Source organism: Macaca fascicularis, chromosome 3, assembly GCF_037993035.2.
Source record: "Macaca fascicularis isolate 582-1 chromosome 3, T2T-MFA8v1.1".
In the NCBI taxonomy this organism is placed as follows: domain Eukaryota; kingdom Metazoa; phylum Chordata; class Mammalia; order Primates; family Cercopithecidae; genus Macaca; species Macaca fascicularis.
Genome location: NC_088377.1, coordinates 73,514,313 through 73,529,657, shown reverse-complemented (window position 1 = coordinate 73,529,657; position 15,345 = coordinate 73,514,313). Strand labels below are relative to the sequence as shown.

At 47.6% G+C, this 15,345-nt stretch overlaps 1 protein-coding gene across 1 annotated transcript; it reads left to right on the top strand.

Moving 5' to 3' along the window:
* Nucleotides 1-2,635: 2,635 nt before the first annotated feature.
* LOC102133901 (uncharacterized) lies at nt 2,636-14,543 on the top strand. Its single transcript, XM_015447391.4, has 6 exons — nt 2,636-2,957; nt 3,639-3,841; nt 6,181-6,257; nt 7,758-7,960; nt 10,155-10,310; nt 14,240-14,543. The coding sequence occupies exons 1-5, from the start codon at nt 2,636-2,638 to the stop codon at nt 10,280-10,282; spliced, it is 933 nt and encodes a 310-aa protein (XP_015302877.4). The 3' UTR covers nt 10,283-10,310; nt 14,240-14,543.
* Nucleotides 14,544-15,345: the final 802 nt, after the last annotated feature.

Below are 15,345 nucleotides of genomic sequence, written 5' to 3'. Positions count from 1 at the left end.
CTGACTAACATGGCAAAACTCCGTCTCTACTAAAAATACAAAAACTAGCCTGGCATGGTGGTGGGCGCCTGAAATCCCAATTACTTGGGAGGCTGAGGCAGGAGAATTGCTTGAACCCCGGAGGTGGAAGTTGCAGTGAGCCAAGATCACACCATTGCACTCCAGCCTGGGTGACAGAGCGAGACTCTGCCTCAAAAAATAGGTAGATAAATAAATAAATAAATATTTTAAAAATAATAATAAAATTAAAAAATAAAAATGAAAATAAACCACCCAGAGGGCGCTCTAAAGGAATAGTTAGATGCTCTCAGGAGAATGTGTCCCCCAACACTGGTGCTGAAATACACCTGGAGCAGGGGCTCCTCTTACCTTATGCCGGGGGTCAGGTGTGGGGGGTGCTCTGCTATGATTCTCTGCACCAGCTCCCTGGAGGGCTGGATGAGGGCTAAGCGCTCCGTCAGAGCAGCTTTGAAAGGCACTGCCCCGCCCATGGCTCGCCGTGTCCTGGGAGGGAGACCCAACAGTCAGGCCAGCCAGGTTCGATGTCCTCGAGGTTAACATGCCTTACTGTCCCAGGTCTGCACAACATCCACCAACAGGAAGATGCTACCAAGAGCCCGTGCAACAGACAGGCTTTGCTGCTATGAGAGCAAGGCCTTGGAATAAACTTTTGAAGGTTTGCTTGAAAATAACATTAATAGGTCAGGTGCAGTGACTCATGCCCATAATCCCAAACACTTTGGGAAATTGAGGTGGGCAGATTGCCTGAAGCCAGGAGTTCAAGACCAGCCTGGCCAAAGTGGTGAAACCACATCTCTACTAAAAAAAAAAGGGCAAAAATTAGCCAGGCATGGTAGTACGTGCCTTTAATCCCAGCTACTTGGGAGGCTGAGGCAGGAGAATTGCTAGAACCCAGGAAGTGGAGGTTGCAGTGAACTGAGATCACACCACTGAACCCCACCCTGGACAACTGAGTGAGACTCCATCTCAAAAAAAAAGAAAAAAAAAAGAAAAGTCACACGGCCTATCCATAGGTAGTTTTCTTGAAAGTCATGAGCTGTCATAAATCAAGAAAGAGACCAAAGGCTAAATGTTCATCCATGAAGGGCAGTTTAAAACGAAATGGTGGCCGGGTGCGGTAGCTCATGCCTGTAATCCCAGCACTTTAGGAAGCCGAGGCAGGCAGATCATGAGGTCAGGAGATCGAGACCATCCTGGCCAACATTTTGAAACCCCATCTCTACTGAAAATACAAAAATTAGCTGGATGTGGTGGTGTGCGCCTGTAGTCCCGGCTATTTGGGAGGCAGAGGCAGGAGAATCGCTTAATAGACTGGAGAGGGGGAGGTTGCAGTGAGCTGAGATTGCACCATTACACTCCAGCTTGACTCCCTCTCAAAAGAAAAAAAAAATGCACAGTAGGCTGGGTGTGGGGGCTTATGCCTGTAATCCTAGCACTTTGGGAGGCAGAGGCACGCAGATCACTTGAGCCCAGGAGTTCAAGACCAGCCTTGCCAACACAACAAAACCCCATCTCTACCAAAAATACAACAATTATCCAGGGATGGTGGTGTGTGCCTGTGGTCTCAGTTACTTGGGGGGCTGAGGTGGAAGGATACCCTGAGCCCAGGTCAAGGCTGCAGTGAGCTGAGATCGTGCCACAGAACTCCAGCCTGTGTGACAGAGTGAAACCCAGTCTCAAAAAAAAAACAAAAATTTTTTTTTAATTACTCCATTTAGCAGGAGCGCAGTTGCTGGTGCCTGTAATCACAGCACTTTGGGAGGCCAAGGCAGGTAGATCATTTGAGAACAAGAGTTAGAGACCAGCCTGGGCAACATGGTGAAATCACATCCCTTAAACAAACAAAAAATTAGCCGGGCACAACTGTGGTCCCAGCTACTTCGGAAACTGAAGCACGATAATCGCATAAACTCGGGAGGTGGAGGTTGCAGTGAGCCGAGATTTTCGTCACTGCACTCTAGCTTGGGTGATACAGTGAGACACTCTCTCTGAACAAACAAAAACAAAAGATTATTTAATCAATCAACAATGACATCTTGAAATTGAGAACTCTTCCTTACTGTTCACTCAGCAGTTAGTTATATTTATTTATTTATTTATTTATTTATTTAGAGATGGAGTCTTGCTCTGTCACCCAAGCTAGAGTGCAATGGTGCCATCTCGGCTCACTGCAATCTCTGCCTCCCAGGTTCAAGAGACTCTCTTGCCTCAGCCTCCTGAGTAGCTGGGATTACAGGTGTGTGCCACCACACACAACTAATTTTTGTATTTTTAGTAGAGGTGGGGTCTCACCATGTTGGCCAGGCTGGCCTCAAACTCCTGACCTCAAATGATCCACCTACCTCAGCCTCCCAAAGTGCTGGGATTACAGGCGTGGGTCACCGCGCCCAGCCAAGAAGTTCTTTTCAATACAGACTATATATAACTATGTTACCAAAGGTTAAAAATTTGATAGTGGGTTGATGAGGCATTTTTGTCATGCCAGCCTTTTTGTGGGCTAGCATATTTTGCACCGGCACTCTCAGCACATAGACATTTAATATCATGGCCTTACCTGAAACTCTGACTTGACTCCGTATTTTCAGACTGACCTAACTGATTGAATTTAGCAGCAATGTTTCCAGACACCTGCACTGACCAAACGATTCCAGTCATCATCATTTTTGGTTTCTCCCAGATCACAGGAGTGATAGTGAGTGGTGAATCCTCTTACAGAAACCAGACTTCTTCTAAGCTGGGCCACGGCTGTGATAAATCGGCTCCCAAGTGGACGGCCACAGTGATAAAGGAGTCAAAACCTGGTTCCAAGGCCCGCTTGCCACTTGTATGGCCTGTCTGTGCCCTCCGGATTATTGGGAGGAACAAAGATTTGGAAACGGCCATTCCACCCCCTCCTGGAATCTTGCTTTCCGCGTCTCTACCAAGACTGGTGGAGTGTGCCTGCAGTCCCAGAATTTTGGGAGGTGGAGGTGGGAGGATCGTTTCAGCCCAGGAGTTCGAAAACAGCCTGGGCAACATAGCAAAATCCAGTCTTACAAATAAAAACATTTAAAAATGTAGTCGGGCGTGATGGCGCGTGCCTGTAGTGCCAGCTACTTGGGAGGCTGAGACAGAAGGATCGTTTGAGACCAGAAGTTGGAGGCTGCAGTGAGCTGAGATCGCGCCACTGCACTCCAGCCTGGGCGACAGAGTGAGACCCTGTCTCTAAAAGAAATAGGCCAGGCCGGGCACGGTGGCTCACGCCTGTAATCCCAGCACTTTGGGAGGCCGAGGCGGACGCCTCACGAGGTCAGGAGATCCAGACCATCCTGGCTAACAAGGTGAAACTCCGTCTCCATTAAAAATACAAAAAATTAGCCGGGCGTGGTGGCGGGTGCCTGTACTCCCAGCTACTTGGGAGGCTGAGGCAAGAGAATGGCCTGAACCTGGGAGGCAGAGCTTGCAGTGAGCCGAGATGCACTGCACTCCAGCCTGGGCGACAGAGCAAGACTCCGTCTCAAAAAAACAAAAACAAAAACAAACAAACAAACAAACAAAAAAGAAAAGAAATAGAGGCCAACCCGGAAGAACCGCGTCTGCAGCCCGGGTTTTGTGGCTTCTCTCCGACGCCCTCCCAGTTGCAGACGCGCCCACTTTCAGCCCTGTGCGCCGGAAACGGCCGAGTCCCGTAGGCCCCTGCGGGTCGCTAGCCGTCGCCATGGAAACGACAGCGGCCAAGGAGTGCTCAGCTCAGACGCGCCAGCTCTGGTGGGCTCCGGCTGACTACGCCGCGGCAGACAACGATGCTGAAGGCCAAGATCCTCTTCGTGGGGCCTTAGAGGTGAGGCCCGGCCCGCCGCGGCAGAGGGAGCGGGGAGCGGGAAGCGGGTCTCCGGGCCTGGCGGAGCGCAGGTCGCCACCCCTCTGGTCTGTGCCTTGTTCCTGGAGGTGGGAACCCGGGCCCACCGCGCCCACCCCGGCTGGCGACCCTGGCCTTTCCGTGAATTCCGTGCTTTCAGACCTTGATTCCAGCCACTGCCCGGAGGAGATAGTGGAGGCAAGCCCAGTGTTAATGAGCCCCGAAGGCCCAAGGTACTGAGTGGCATCGTTGGAACCACAGCCTAAGTCTGGTGACTCTTTCCTTTGCCCCCGATATCCCCCTAATGAATGCGTCTGTGGATCTGGACTTTTGAGACAGGGACTCTCACTGTCGTTTATGCTGGAGTGCAGTGTTGTGATCATAGCTCACTGCAGCCTCGACTTTCCTGGGCTCAAGCAGTCCTCCTGCCTCAGCCTCGTGAGTACCTGGGACTACAGGCGTGCACCACCATGCCCGACTGAGTTTCTTGTTTTTGTTTTGTTTTGTTTTGAGACAGAGTCTCGCTCTGTCACCCAGGCTGGAGTGCAGTGCCTTGATCTTGGCCCATTGCAGCGTCTGCCTCCTGGGTTCAAGGGATTCTCTTGCCTCAGCCTCCTGAGTAGCTGGGATTACAGGCGCACACCACCACCCCTAGCTAATTTTTGTATTTTTTGTAGAAATGGGTTTTCACCATGTTGACCAGGCTGGTCTCTAACTCCTGACCTCAAGTGATCCGCCTGCCTCGACCTCCCAAAGTGCTGGGATTACAGGGATGAGCCACTGCGCCTGGCCTAAATTTGTTAATTATTTGTAGAGATAGGATCTCGCTATGTTGCTTAGTACCTAGGCTGGTCTCCAACTCCTGGGCTCAAACAGTCCTCCTGCCTCAGCCTCCCAAAGTTCTGGGATTACAGGCGTGAGCCATTGCTTGAGGCCTGAGCTTTTTACTATATGGTCCTGCAACCCTTGGCTATTAATGTGTGTGTCGGGGGAGTGATAGTGGGGAATCACATCTACATGTATACTTCACATCATCCACAGAAATAAAGCTCAGATGAACTAAAGCTAAATGCGTTAAAAATAAAAAATAATAAATAAAAAGTAAAAAGCCCAGGTGTGGCAGCTCATGCCTGTAATCCCAGCACTTTGTGAGGCCGAGGCTGGTGGATCACCTGAGGTCAGGAGTTCGAGACCAGCCTAACATGGTGAAACCCCATCTCTACTAAAACTACAAAAATTAGCCAGGCATGGTGGCACATGCCTGTAATCTCAGCTACTTGGGAAACTGAGGTAGGAGAATCACTTGAATCCGGGAGGCAGAGGTTGCAGTGAGCCAAGATCGCACCATTGCACTCCAGCCTGGACAACAAGAGCGAAACTGTCTTAAGTCCTAGGCCAGGCACAGTGGCTAACTCCTGCCTGCACTTTGGGAGGCCAAGGTGGGGAGCTCACTTGTGCTCAGGCATTCAAGACCAGCCTGGGCAAGATACGGAAATGCCATCTCTACAATACAAAAATTAGCCGGGCATGGTGGCGCACACCTGTAGTCCCAGCTGCTCAGGAGCCTGAGCCAGGAGGATCACTTGAGCCCTGTAGATGCAGGCTGCGGTGAGCTATGATTGCGTTGCTCCACTCCAGCCTGGGCAACAGAGTAAGACCCTGTCTCAAAAAAAAAAAAAAAAAAAAGCAATGTGGCAATTTACTCATATAATTTACTCATATAATTGAGGTGGAGAAGCAGCTCCATGTGAGATTGTGAGACAACTAGTCACAAGTCCCTAGGCTGACTTGATCCTCTGTGTGACCTAAAAACTCCTTGGCCAGGCTCAGGGGCTCATATCTATAATTCTAGCACTTTGGGAGGCCAAGGCAGGTGGATCACCTGAGGTCAGGAGTTCCAGATCAACCTGATTAATATGGTGAAACCCGGTCTCTATTAAAACTACAAAAATTAGCTGAGTGTGGTGGCACATGCCTGTAATCCCAGCTACTCAGGAGACTGAGGCAGGAGAATTGCATGAACCCAGGAGGCAGAGGTTGTGGTGAGCCAAGATCGCTCCATTGCACTCCAGCCTGGGCAACAAGAGAGAAACTCCATCTCAAAAAAAAAAGAACTCCTTAATCCCATGCTCCCTGGGCCCCAGACCAGGCTGTGGCCACCATCCTAGAGCAGGAGAGTGAGGTCGTAACCACCCCAGTGATCTCACAGTGCCCGTTACCTCTACTGCATCACACCGATTCCAGGCCACCTCTTGGGGTGCTCTTTTTGGTTTTCTTTTCTGCCTTTCAGCAAAGACCTTTACTTGCTCTCATTTTCACAGAGTGGAAAAACTGTTCTGGCCAACGTTCTGACAGAATCTTCTGACATCACTGAATACAGCCCAACCCAAGGAGTGAGGTGAGCCCTGACAAATCTGTGTCCCAAAGAGTGCCCAACTGGCTGGGCAGGGAGGCTCATGCCTCTAATCTCAGCGCTCTGGGAGGCCAAAGCAGGAGGATTACTTGAGCTTTGGGCAATATAGGGACACCCCATCTCAACTAAAAATAAAACATTAGCCAAGTGTGTTGGCATGTGTCTGTAGTCTCAGCTACATGGTAGACTGAAGCAGGAGGATCACTTGAAGCCCAGAGTTGGAGGCTGCAGTGAGCTATGATTGTGCCACAGCACTCCATCCTGGGTGACAGAGTGAGACCCTGGCCAGGGTCGGTGGCTCACGCCTGTAATCCCAGCACTTTAGGAGACCAAGACAGGTGGATCACCTGAGGAGAAGAGTTCGAGACCAGCGTAGCCAACATCACGAAACCCCGTCTCTACTAAAAATACAAAAAATTAGTCAGCATGGTGATGGGCACCTGTAATCCCAGCTACTTTGGAGGCTGAGGCAGGAGAATTGCATGAACCTGGGAGGCAGATGTTGCAGTGAGCCAAGATCACGCCATTGCACTCCAGCCTGGGCAATAGAGCGAGGCTCTGTCTCAAAAAACAAAACAAAACAAAAAAATCAGCTGTCCACCAGGCACCATGGAGTTGGGCCTGGCATGTTTCCTGGCACGTATGAGAAGCTTGATTAATTATTTGCTGACATGCATTGCTTTATACACTTTAGTGATTAGGCTATGATGCAGTTAGCAGTCATCAACCTTGGCCGGGCGTGGTAGCTCATGCCTGTAATCCCAGCACTTTTGGAGGCCGAGGCAGGCAGATTACCTAAGGTTAGGAGTTCAAGACCAGCCTGTCCAACATGATGAAATCTCATTTTAAAAATAAATATATAAATAAATAGGGGCCAGGCACCATGGAACACACCTGTAATCCAGTACTTTGGGAGGATGAGGCAGGCAGATCACCTGAACTCAGAAGTTTGAGACCAGCCCGGCCAACATAGTGAAAACCCAGTCTCTACTAAAAATATAAAACTTAGCCCAGTGTGGTGGTATGCACCTATAATCCCAGCTACATCAGGAGGCTGAGGCACGAGAATTGCTTGAACCTGGGAGATGTAGGTTTCAGTGAGTCAAGATCGTGCTACTGCACTCCAGCCTGGGCAATAGAGCCAGACACTTGTGTCAAATAATCATAATAATAAAATTTTTTTTAAATGAAGAAATCAGCCTTTACAAAAAATAAAATTGACCTGATATGGAGCACACCCGTAGTCCTAGCTACTCAGGAGGCTGAGGCAGAAGGACCACTTGGGCCCACATTGGAGGCTGCAGTGAGTTATGATCCCACAACTGCACTACAGCCTGAGAGACAGAGCAAGACCCTGTCTCTTAAATAAAAAAAAAAAAAAGGAAGTCATGGACCAACTTTTAATACTAAGATATTCTTTTTAAAGTCCACAGTTAGAAACCAGAATAACCTAAATTTCTCCCTTGTTCCTTTTCTTCCTCACAGGTTTGAGTCCTGCTGGCCAGCCCTGATGAAGGATGCTCACGGAGTAGTGATCGTCTTCAGTGCTGACATCCCAAGCCACCGGAAGGAAATGGAGATGTGGTATTCCTGCTTTGTCCAGCAGCAGTCGTTACAGGACACACAGTGTATGCTAATTGCACACCACAAACCAGGCTCTGGAGATGATAAAGGAAGCCGGTCTCTGTGTAAGGAAACTGGAATTTCTCTTCCTCTTTTGTCTTGAACATTTTGGACACCTACATATTGCCCCATGTCCTAGAAACCAGCAGCTCTGTCCAGTTACTGAGCACCTATGTACCCTAGGCAATTGTTGCCCTCTCCATGTGAGTCAGAATTGCCAGGTTTGGCCAGGTGCAGTGGCTCATGCCTGTAATCCCAGCACTTTGGGAGGCCGAGGCAGGTGGATCACCTGAGGTCAGGAGTTTGAGAGCAGCCTGGCCAACATGGTGAAACCCTGTCTCTACTGAAAATACAAAAATTAGCTAGGCATGGTGGCAGGCACCTGTAATCCCAGCTACTCAGGAGGCTAAGGCAGGAGAATTGTTTGAACTCTGGAGGTGGAGGTTGCAGTGAACTATTTCACCACTATACTTCAGTCTGGGTGACACGGCAAGACACCATCTCAGGAAAAAAAAAAAAAAAAAAAACAAGGCCAGTTACGGTGACTCACACCTATAATCCCAGCACTTTGGGAGGCCAAGGCAGGTGGATAATCTAAGGTCAGGAGTTCGAGACCAGCCTGACCAAATTAGTGAAACCCCATCTCTACTAAAGATATTTTAAAAATTAGCTGGGCATGGTGGCACACACTTGAAATTCTCTGAGCCAGGAGAATTGCTTGAACCTGGGAGGTGGAGGTTACAGTGAACGGAGATCACATCACACCATTGTACTCATCCTGGTCGGCAGAGTGAGACTGTCTCAAAAAAAAAAAAAAAAAAAAAAGGCGTGGTGCGGTGCCTCACGCCTATAATCCCAGCACTTTGGGAGGCCGAGGCAGGCGCATCACGGGGTCAGGAGATCGAGACCATCCTGGCTAACATGACGAAACCCCGTCTGTACTAAAAATACAAAAAATTAGCCGGGCGTGGTGGCACGCGCCTGTAGTCCCAGCTACTTGGGAGGCTGAGGCAGGAGAATTGCTTGAACCCGGGAGGCGGGGGTTGCAGTGAGCTGAGATCGCACCATTGCACTCCAGCCTGGGTGACTGAGGGAGACTCCATCTCTGAATAAATAAATAAATAAAGTACTGTGTTACTGTGTGCTTGAATGAGAGTAAATATGTGCTTGTGTGTGAGTCTGAGTGCCTGTGGGAGTCTGTGAGGGGAATGACTGTATGTGTATGGGTGAGGGTGAGGGTGAGGGGAGTGGTGGGAGAAGACAAGGGGCTCTTTCAGGCCAGCTCAAAGAGTTTGGCTTCATCTTACAGGCATTACTGTGCCACTGACAGATTTTCACTGCAGATTAATGTGGCCAGAACTACATTTTAGAAAAACCCTTCTGACATCAACTTGGGGGCTGGACTGGGAGGAGAAGAAGACAAAGGGGATTAGGGGAGAGACCGCTGTAGTCCTGATGAGGCCATGGGAGGAGAAAAGACCCTATGGGCAGAGAAGAAAATGGAGGACTCATAGATTCTCCTCTATGTCTAACTTGATGCTGATGCTGTATGAGCTTCCTGTTGCTGCTGTTGCCAATTACCACAAACTTAGTGGCGTCAATTAGGAGAAATTAACTCTCTCATACTTCAGGAGGCCAGCAGTCTGGAATCAGCATCACTGAGCCAAAATCAAAGTGTCATCAAGGCCACATGGCCTCCAGAGGCTCCAAGGGAGAATCCCTGTCTTGCCCCCTGGTGGCTGCTGTCCTTTGCTTTGTGGCTGCTGTCATCACCCCAGCCTTCAAGGCCATCTCTACTCGGTCCCCACATTGCCTTCTCTATGTGTCTGTCTCAGATTTCCCTCCCTCTCTCTTATGCTATTTTTTTTTTTTTTTGAGATGGAGTCTCACACTGTTGCCAGGCTGGAGTGCAGTGGCGCCATCTTGGCTCACTGCAAGCTCCACCTTCCAGGTTCAGGCGATTCTCTTGCCACCGCCTCCCAAGTAGCTGGGATTACAATTATCTGCCACTAGGCTCGGCTAATTTTTGTATTTTTAATGGAGACAGGGTTTCACCATGTTGGCCAGGCTGGTCTTGAACTCCTGACCTGAAGTGATCCAACCGCCTCAGCCTCCCAAAGTGCTGGGATTACAGGCGTGTGCCACTGCACCTGGCCCTTCATTTTCAAATATGCTGAATGATAGGATTTAATTAAAAGAGACATGATTAAACATCATCATGATAGCCAAAACAACCTTTGAAAAATTATTTTACAGTAGCGGTTCTCCAAGTGAAGTTCCTGGACCAGCAACAATCAGCATTATCCAGGAAATGTGAATCTTCAGGCCCTACCCAGATCTGTGGAAGCAGAAACTCTTGGGATAGAGCTCAACAATCTGTGGGTTAAGAAGTCCTCTGGGTAATTCAAATGCATGGTAAGGTTGTGAGTCACTGTTGCCCACTGTTGTAAGGTATCTCCCCTCACACCTTAAACTCCGTTGCATTATGAATGGGTCTGACACCCTCCCACGTGTGAGAACCTGACTATTTACAAAGGAAGAGCTTTCCCACCCGCTGGCTCATTTGTTCTGATTGACACCCGGGCGGCCACATAGCCCTCTTAGCTACTTCTTATTGTTTCCTGTCTTTAAAATCTATCTCATGGAGTTTTCATCAAGTTATAATTCTACCTAGCAGAAGATTACAGGAGAAGAGGTAGAATGAGAAATGCGAGTGGGAGAGCTTCATGAGAAAAAGGACAAGAGATGGAGAGAGGTAGTTGGTTGATTTTTGCCAGCTGTTGCAGTCTCTTTCTCATTTATATGTCATATTTATGTATCTGTCAATGTATGTATGTATGTATGATCTATCTGTCTATCATCTCTATTATCTATCTATCTATCTATCTATCTATCTATCTATCTATCTATCCATCTATCTATCTACCTACCTGTATTAGTCTGTTCTCAAGCTGCTATGAATAAATACCTGAGACTGGTTAAAGAAAAGAGGTTTGATTCACAATTCCACATGGCTGGGGAGGCCTCAGGAAACTTACAATCATGGCAGAAGGCATCTCTTCACAGGACAGCAGGAGAGAAAAAGAGTGAAAGCAGGGGAAATGCACGATGCTTATAAAACCATCAGATCTTGTGAGACTCATTCATTATCACGAGAACTGCATGGGGAAAGCTTCTCCCATGATTCAATTACCTCCACCTGGTCCCGTCCTTGACATGTGGGGATTATTGGGATTACACTTCAAAGTGAGATTTAGGTGGGGACACAGAGCCAAATCATCTATCTATCTATCTATCTATCTATCTATCTATCTATCATCTATCTGTCATCTATCTATCTGTCCTATTTATCGTCTCTATTATCTATGCTATTTATCATCTGTATTATGATCTATTTATCTGTATATCATCTATCCATCTATTATCTGTTATCTCTCTGTTTGTCTACCTGCCTTTCTTCTATTTATCTAAGTATCCTAATGTGTGTCCTTCTGTTAGTCTATCTGTCCCTCTGTGTACCTGTCTCTTTGACTGTCAACCTATATGTCTGTATGTGTATCTATTCATGTATTTGCATTTTTTTTGAGACAGAGTCTCACTGTGTTGCCCAGGCTGGACTCAAACTCCTAGCCTCAAGCAATCCTCCTGTCTTGGCCTCTCAAAATGCTGGGATTATAGGTAGGAGCCACTGTGCCAAGCTCCCCTTGGTTTTTGACAACCCCAGACTTCTCTGCTTGACTCCAAGGTCACGTATCATCTAGGTTCCACTGGTGTCTCCAATCCCCTGTTCTCTCACTCATTGTGCTCCAGCCACACTGGCCTGTTTCTCAGAGCAGGATGAGGAGCAAGACCAGATTGAGGATTGAGAGCTGGGGTCCTTTCTGCAGGAGGAGGGTCCCCAGGATAGGGCAAGTAGAAAGGAAATGAGCTCACCTACTGCTGACTTGAGGGGATATGAGGCCAGGGATCCTGGTGAGCTCTGAACTCCCCTTCATCCTGATTATACCTCACAGGGTCCATGACTGTAGTTTGGTCCTAAAAATGCAAACAGAGGGCCGGGCAAGATGACTCACACCTGTATAATTCCAGTGTTTTGGGAGGCTGAGGTGGGAGGATCGCTTGAGCCCAGGCATTCACAACCAGCCTGGGCAATGTACTGAGACCTCATCTCTAAATAAATTTTTAAAAATTAGCCAAGTGTGGTGGCATACACCTGTATTCCCAGCTACTTGGGAGACTGAGGTGGGAGGATTGCTTGAGCCCAGGAGTTGGAGACTGCAGTAAGCTATGATTGCACCACTGCACTCCAGCTTGGGTGACACAGTAAGACCCTGTCTCGAAGAACAAAAATGCAAACAGGAAGAATGAGATCATACCGAACACTGGTTTTTCCAGGGCTGCTGTCATCAAGAATGTGAACTGAGTCTGATTGTGGAGCTCTTCCCTTCAGTAAGCAATAATTAAACACCTGTGATGCACACAGCATCAGGCTAGAGCTGAAGACATATATCCCATCCATTCACTCATTTGTTCATTAGTCCACAAATTCTTACTGAGCATCTTCTATGCATCAGGTATCAGTTTAGGTGCTTGGGTGTATTAGTCTGTTCTCATGCTGCTGATAAAGACATACCTGAGACTGGGTAATTTATAAAGAAAAAGAGGTTTAATGGACTCACAGTTCTACATGGCTGGGGAGACTTCGCAATCATGGCAGAAGGCGAAAGGCATGTCTCACATGGCAGCAGGCAAGAGAGAGCTTGTGCAGGGAAACTCCTGTTTATAAAACCATTAGATCTCATGAGACTTATTCACTATCATGGGAACAGTAGGGGAAAGACCCACCCCCATGATTCAATTACCTTCCACTGGCCCATTCCCATGACACATGGGAATTACGGGAGCTACAATTCAAGATGAGATTTGGGTGGGGACACAGCCAAAACATCACTGGAATATGTCTGTGAGCAAAATAAAGATTTCCATTCACAAGGAGCTTACAGAGTGAGTGGAGAGAGAATAAATCTCCACTTAAAACAATAGATATAAATATGATACATTTTTATAATATGATAAATGTAATAAAGATATATTACTTAATATATAATATAAAAATACAATAAATATAGTAAATAAATTCATGTATAATAAATTATTCTGGGTAACATAGAAAGCACAGCAGGGTAACAGGAGTGCAGGGGTGAGGTGCAGTTTTAAATACAGTAGATAGGGTAGGCCTTGCTGAGAAAGTGACATTTGAGGAAAGTCTAACTGGAGGTGAATGAGTGATCCAGGCTGCTGTATGGCGGAAGAGCATTTAGGCGGATCCACCAGCCTTTGCAAAGGCTTTAGCACCCTAAAGATTTATTGAAAATCACTGACATAAGGCAGATTGATTAATAGGAGAAAAGGCATACAAATGTATTTAACACATATACACAAGAACCTTCAGAATAAAGACCCAACCTCCCAATGAGTTACAGAAGATTATATGCCACGTTGGCGGGGTGCAATGGCTCATGCTTGTAATCCTAGCACTTTGGGAGGACCAGGCAGGAGGACTGTTTGAGGTCAGGAGTTCAAGACCAGAAGCTTGTAGACTTGGAGGGTTACAGAAAGAATGGGGGCCTGGATCCTGGTAAAACAGGTTATGGGAAAGGAGCACGGAGAATAATTCTGTTGAGGGGATTACCAGAGAGAATGAATGGATTGGGGAACTTGTCAATAGTTCTCTTTGGAATTTAAATGATCCTTGGAGACAATCTTTATACTTGTAAAAGGGTCTATTCAGGTGTGGTTACGTCTTGGTCTCCTTTTCTGCAATAGACAATGAGATAGAGAAGGGAAGGGAAAACAGCTGTTCTCCCTCATGGTTCTGGATCTCAGGCAGATAAAGGAATTGCAGCTTCTCGGGTATGGAGGTGGGGAGGCCAGAGAGACCTTGAAGCGCCTTCATTTCAGCATGTCTAAATGCCATATTTTGGGACATTGGTTTCTGAGCCAGTGGGTGTGAGAGACAAGAGGCAGAACAACCATACTGAGAGTGTTCCAGTAGGCAGTCAGGCAGACATGAGCACGGCAGGAGAGGACACCCCCACTCCAAACCCAGCAACATCAGGCGGCCAGCAGGTGATGGGCAGGTGGGTGGCTGTTACGCTGTCTCTTTAAAATATAACTGGTCGCAGCCAGTGCCAGGGAGAGGCAGTTTCCCCATAGACAGGAAAAACCTGAAACTGGTGATTAGCAGCTTCCCAATGAGACCTCAGGAGTTGGGTGAGTGGGCCCAAGCATGCACCCTAAGGGGCAAAATGGCCAAGTTTCACTGGTATGTGACCTTCTTCTAGGAAAACTTGATTGATAAGGGAAGAACGCCTTAAGTGGGCATGCGTACAATTTCAGGAAACACACTGTGCACGCGGCCCCTCCCAGATGCTGGAAGGCCACTGTGCATGTGGACAGCCTACCCTACGGGAAGAATCAGGGGAGAAGGAATGCAACCCTCCGGAAGCAGGCCAACCTATAAAACCCCAAGTCTAAGGTCAAGCTGCACTTGCTCTCGTCACTTGTGTGGTCCTCTTCCAAGTGTATTTTACTTCCTTCCGTTCCTGCTGTAAAGCTTTTTAATAAACTTTCATTCCTGCTCTAAAACTTTCCTCAATGTCTTCCTGTGCCTTATGTCCCTCGGTAGAATTCTTTCTTCCGAGGAGGCAAGAATTGAGCTTGCTGTAGACCCATGTGGATTCGTGGCTGCTAACAAAAGTGCCCCATGTACAGAGACTCCATGTATCTTGTTCACCTACTGTGTGCTTGGCACATAGTAGGTGCTCATTAAATATTTCTGAAATGAATGAATCCATAGGATGTGGCTACTGATTGAATGTGGGGCAAGAGAGAAAGAACACAATGAGGAGAAGGCCATCCATTGCAGTAAAGACTCAAGCTATGCTCAGGAGAAGTAGGAAATGAAGGAGAGAGGCAAACAAATGAAAACCAGAAAACAAAGGGGAACTAGAAATAAGAAGACAAAAACTCAACCACACATGACCAAAGACATGTGCTCTGACCCCCAGCTGGGACTTCTAGACCAGTGGGGTGTGGAGACCTGCATACTTCAAAGCTGAGTTTTTCTATAGAAAAGAACCCTAACCCGAGAGCCAGACTTCTTGGGTTGGAATCCCAGCTGAACCCTCTGCTAGTTGTGTGATTTTGGGCAAATATCTCATCACTGTCAGTGCCTCAGTTTCCCGGGGTGATTGTGAGGATGAAGAAAACAATACTTGCATAGGGCTTATGGCAGCACCTAGCATATAACAAGTGTCTGATGCACTTAGCTGCTCCTGTTAATTATTATTATTTTGAGATGGAGTCTTGCTCTGTTGCTCAGGCTGGAGTACAGTGGTGTGATCTTGGCTCACTGCAGTCTCCACCTCCTGGGTTCAAGCAATTCTCC

Bases quoted from the DNA above. Each gene is read 5' to 3' on its own strand.
- LOC102133901 (XM_015447391.4), top strand. From the start codon at position 2,636: ATGTTTCCAGACACCTGCACTGACCAAACGATTCCAGTCATCATCATT. The intron at 3,842-6,180 runs GTGAGGCCCGGC...TCATTTTCACAG, and splicing joins CTCTTCGTGGGGCCTTAGAG to AGTGGAAAAACTGTTCTGGC. The intron at 6,258-7,757 runs GTGAGCCCTGAC...TCTTCCTCACAG, and splicing joins AGCCCAACCCAAGGAGTGAG to GTTTGAGTCCTGCTGGCCAG.